The 5000-nt window shown below is 31.3% G+C and overlaps 1 protein-coding gene across 4 annotated transcripts in view; it reads left to right on the top strand.

The window, feature by feature from the left end:
- Positions 1 to 5000, top strand: part of Hr4 (Hormone receptor 4) — a 497205-nt gene that overhangs the window by 324178 nt on the left and 168027 nt on the right. Inside the window, exon 1 of one of the 4 annotated variants that reach the window (XM_068388059.1) lies at positions 26 to 59. The exons of the other annotated variants lie outside the window; for them this stretch is intronic. Within the exon in view, the coding sequence (XP_068244160.1) occupies positions 32 to 59 (28 nt within the window). The 5' untranslated portion in view covers positions 26 to 31. Of the gene's footprint in view, positions 1 to 25; positions 60 to 5000 lie in introns of those variants that run through there. 4 annotated transcript variants of the gene reach the window in all.

The following is a 5000-nucleotide window of genomic DNA, read 5'->3' on the forward strand; positions in this document are numbered from 1 at the left end:
TATTGTTTTTATTCTATTTCAGGTGAGTGAGATGGTTATCCAGAAGGCAACAAGTTCAGGTAATTTGTTTATTTCTGTATTTTCTTCTACAATTGCTTTTTAATGCAGTTTTGAATATGATTATATTTACAGATCATTGATCATTAATGATTTAGTGTTTTTATTGTTTCTCTTATTGGAGTTAAACGGAAGAAATTTCTGTAGGCAATATCCATCTCTCCTATGTAATCGTGTCCCTGTTAACTAGACAGAGCCCAGAGGTCCACACAAGCTTACTATTTCTTTTAACGGAATAATCCTTTGTTAGCAAAAAAAAAAAAAAAAGTAACTTCCAATCAAGAGCATTTTCTTCCTTAGTTCCACCGGCTATTTTCAACAAGTAGTATTTTCACTGGTAACGCTATCGCTTTCTAACGCTGCTCAATGAATTTTCCCCGTTATTTATTACATAAACAGACACTGTTTTTCAAGCTGTTTGACTCTGCAGGATTTCATTTTATATGTAATATATTTGCGTCCCTTCAGTTTTAATTGAAAACTATCTTCCCCTCATATGTAAATACTTTTATAAATCTCCAGGGTTTTCCTCCATCTGTTTCCTTCGCTGGAAATTACTTATTTCTCTCTCTCCTCTCTCCTCTCCTCTCTCTCTCTCCTCTCTCTCTCTCTCTCTCTCTCTCTCTCTCTCTCTCTCTCTCTTTCAGGTATATATTGAGTGTTTGTTTATGTATGTAATTATGTATTAATTTTATATGTTTGTGTATGTGCGTAGGTATGTATTTATACATACATTTATATATATATATATATATATATACGTTTACATGTACACATACATATATATACATATGCGTATCTACACACAAAAACGCACAGGCTTGAATCCTCTGCTAACGCGCGTTTCAAGCGTAATTGGAAGTATGGGAAAAGTGTTGTTAATGAAATTTACCCCAACTGAAAGTACATGAGGGGATTCCTTTGATCATAACCTGTTTTCAAACATATACCCTTGGATTCTGCGAACAGACTAATTGTTTTGTTTATTTAAAATTCGTAGCATTTTATATCACTTTAGCATAGAACACCCTCGCTATTCTCTTTTTTTTCCATAAGTTTGCAATTGCATTCAGGGGGAACTAATAAAATGCTATGCTCGGACACCGTAGGCTTTATTCTGTACCTCCATCATCCTACGCTCTCTCTCTCTCTCTCTCTCTCTCTCCTCTCTCTCTCTCTCTCTCTCTCTCTCTCTCTCTCTGGGAATGGAAATTTAGCAATGCTTTATTTGGGATATATTTATTTTCTTATTTTTCCAAAAGAATTATCTGAAATACATATTCATTTTCAAATATACACACAGCATTGGGGGTTGTGACTCTGGTCTAAGAGCCCCTGGCCGGAGACAATACTGTATAAAGGTTGGTTTGTACCCATATGCATATACATACATTATATGTAAATATATATATATATATATATATATATATATATACATATATATATATATATATATATATACATATATATAAATATGCATATATATATATATGTGTATGTATACTGTATATATAAATATACATATAATTTATATATGTGTATATATATATATATATATATATATATATATTGCTTTTTATATTTTGTGTATATAAGTTTCTGTATGGGCATAATGAAATCAGGGGTCATGAAAATTTTAAGATTTATGGTATTGTCTTTTATATATATATATATATATATATATATATATATATATATATATATATATATATATATATATATATATATATATATATAATTCTTCTTTAAAGCAATTACGATTGACAGTGGTTTGTGAAGCCTTTCATGTTTACACCTATTTTGCAAATCGACTCTTCGTTTACGTACAATGTTTACCTTTTTTGTAAATAGTTAATATGTGCGTATGTTGGTGTGCCCATTTTTTATGTTTGCATATCGTACTTCATATAATTGCGTGTATATATATATGTATATATATATATATATATATATATATGTATATATATATATATATATATATGCATATATATATATATATAGTATATATATATATATATATACATATATATGATAAATTTTGCACATTTTTACGTGTTTTTCATATTCAAATAAGCCATATATATTTTTGATATATTAATGTCTGGATTCTCTTAACAACCTCGGGATCACAGACCCAGGCGAAATCTCACAAAGACAAGAGCTTGGCTCCGGCCGGGAATCGAACCCTGGTCGGCAAGCTTATATAGACAGTGACTTAACCCACTTGGCCACGAACAAAGATTTCGCCTGGGTCTGTGATCCCGAGGTTGTTAAGAGAATCCAGACATTAATATATCAAAAATATATATGGCTTATTTGAATATACATATATATATATATATATATATATATATATATATATATATATATATATATATATATATATATATATATTAGTATTGATTTGAAGGCTCAAGATAAAGATGACTGGCGAAATCTAACCGAGGGTCTTTGTTTCGATAGTCGTAGAAGATAATGATATATAAGTGTGTGTGTGTGTGTGTGTGTGTGTGTGTGTGTATCAAAATTATTGTATCGAAGAAATTTATTTCAGGAAAAAACTGTCCAAAATCAAACTGGCCTTAGCTAGAAAAGAATAAATATGCATCATTTTCAGTGTTCAAGAAAAGTGCTGGTATAGCACTGACGTAGAATTTGGATGGAACCGGTGTGAGTCAAAGACACAGGTAGCAGTACCTTCTCACTTCTGACATTTCATTTTGTAAAGGGAAAAAAATTACGGTAGAGTGAGAGTCGTTTTCTACTGTTGTGCTTATCTCTGTGGACATGGGAGACACTGGAAGGTTCCGTACTGTCAGCTCTCTCTCTCTCTCTCTCTCTCTCTCTCTCTCTCTCTCTCTCTCTCTCTCTCTCTCTCTCTCTCTCTCTCTCTCTCTCTCTCTCTCTCTCTTATTTTAAATGTATTTACTACTCTGGGAATTACGTTCTCTCAAGATTCTTTTAGAATAGTTTTCAAGATTTCATTATTATTTTCAGTTACATAAGGATAGTATTTCGTTCAACGAAGGTTTCGCTATATTTATTGAATGATAACATTTTACTTCTGTTAGTTTTTTATCTGTTTTGGTGTCTGTCATGCGTGATATTTTTCTAGGAAAATATTTTATTGCTATATAAGGATCTTAAAATCAGAAATGAATTTCTTTGCGAAAGAAAAAAAAATAAAAATATATTTTCATTGCATGTGAAGAATAACACTAGTATAAAATCTCTGAGGGGAATATAACATCTGGCAACTGTGTTAGCAGGCGGCGAGTTGTCGTCTATGGTATTTCCGCATTTGAACTACAAAAGCGTTGACGGTTCGTTGTGTCCTCATTTTCTTATCGATTTCTTTTAACGTTGGTATTAATTTATTGATTGCTATCATTGAATCTTTTCATGAAAAGCTGATCAATGAAATCTCCTTTAAAAGAACCCTTTGGAACACAATGAGTTATGTTGAATAATGTTTTTATTCATATTTATCGACTAGTTTGTTTTACCTTTAATAAAATTTTTAATGAATCGGGGTAGAAAGATTTTTCAATTTCGCTTTTAATTTTCTCGTAGATTTCGTTGTCTGTCAATAATGTTTTTGTTCGATATCTAATTAATTAGACTACTTAAAGTTGTTGCGATATTGATCTTCATTTCGATATAATTATGAAATTTTTATCAATCGAGACAAATCTTTTACATTACTCACTCTTTCAACTCTTTAGTAATTTTTCTTTGCAATGGACTGTTGCGATGTTTATAGGGTGGCAGACCCAAATGTTTGTCATGTTTTTCATGTAACGCTGTTTGTCACATCAGCAGCCCTGTTATGTTGTGAAGTTCTTTGTGCTTTTTGGCTCCTCCCACAGTTGCCCCTGTCCCATAGATAACCATTCACCCCCCTCACACATACCTGTGGCGTTTATTTGTTTAAATCGCCTTTGTAATGAATCCCTGCTACATCCCTGTAGGTTTGCTGGATCTGTTTCCAGTATTGCAATATTTGTAACGTTTTTTAATAACTGAATTTTAAAGGTAAATCGAATAGACAAAATCTTTATGCTTTTTTAATTCGCTTAATATTCTTTTTTTTGTCTTCTTTTTTGGGAGAGGTGTGTATTTGTTATGAATTTTCATATTACCAACTTAAAAAAACACTTAGAAAATTGTTTGTAACTCAAATCTTAAAAGTGTTAGACTTGTGGAAAATTAGGAATTTCTTAAAAGTTAATAGTCTTCTTTAGCTTCCAGTGGGTAAGTATAAAAATAATATATACGAAGCAGCTTGTTTAAGTTTTTATTTCATATCATATAATGGGAACGTGTATTTCCGCTAAATGTAAAAACAATCAGTTTCCAGTAAAGAAAGCTGCTGTTATGTGATCGTCTCATCTAATGATAATTATATTGCCCCCTCTCCCCCCCCCCCCAAAAAAAAAAGATCAGCAAACCTTCGCCACGGCTAAGCAAACCATCCCCTCTGAAAGACCCCCAAAGATTATATTCTCCCAAATCTCTAAATGTAAGGACATTGCCGGGCCTCAGTCTCAACTTGATTATTTTCTTTTAAATCTTTATATAACGTTTTACGCAAGTTTTGCTAATAAGTAAGTGAATCGGACAAAATATATATATATATATATATATATATATATATATATATATACATATATATACACACACACATATATATATATATATATATATATATATATATATATATATATACATCCTCATCCTTTCGATTTCATTTTAATCTAATCGTAAAAGAGAAATGCTGTTTGTTCTAAGATAGCGGATACCAGTTGAAAGATATCGTTCTTAAGTGTTCTTTTTATGTAAGAATTTGCATGGATTTATGTTTCCCTAGGATATAGTGGCTCACGGAAAGCCAGTGTGAATTCTTCCTCCCACCTTTAAGAGTAAGTGGCTGAGAAATGTTT

Source organism: Palaemon carinicauda, chromosome 1, assembly GCF_036898095.1.
Source record: "Palaemon carinicauda isolate YSFRI2023 chromosome 1, ASM3689809v2, whole genome shotgun sequence".
NCBI lineage: Eukaryota > Metazoa > Arthropoda > Malacostraca > Decapoda > Palaemonidae > Palaemon > Palaemon carinicauda.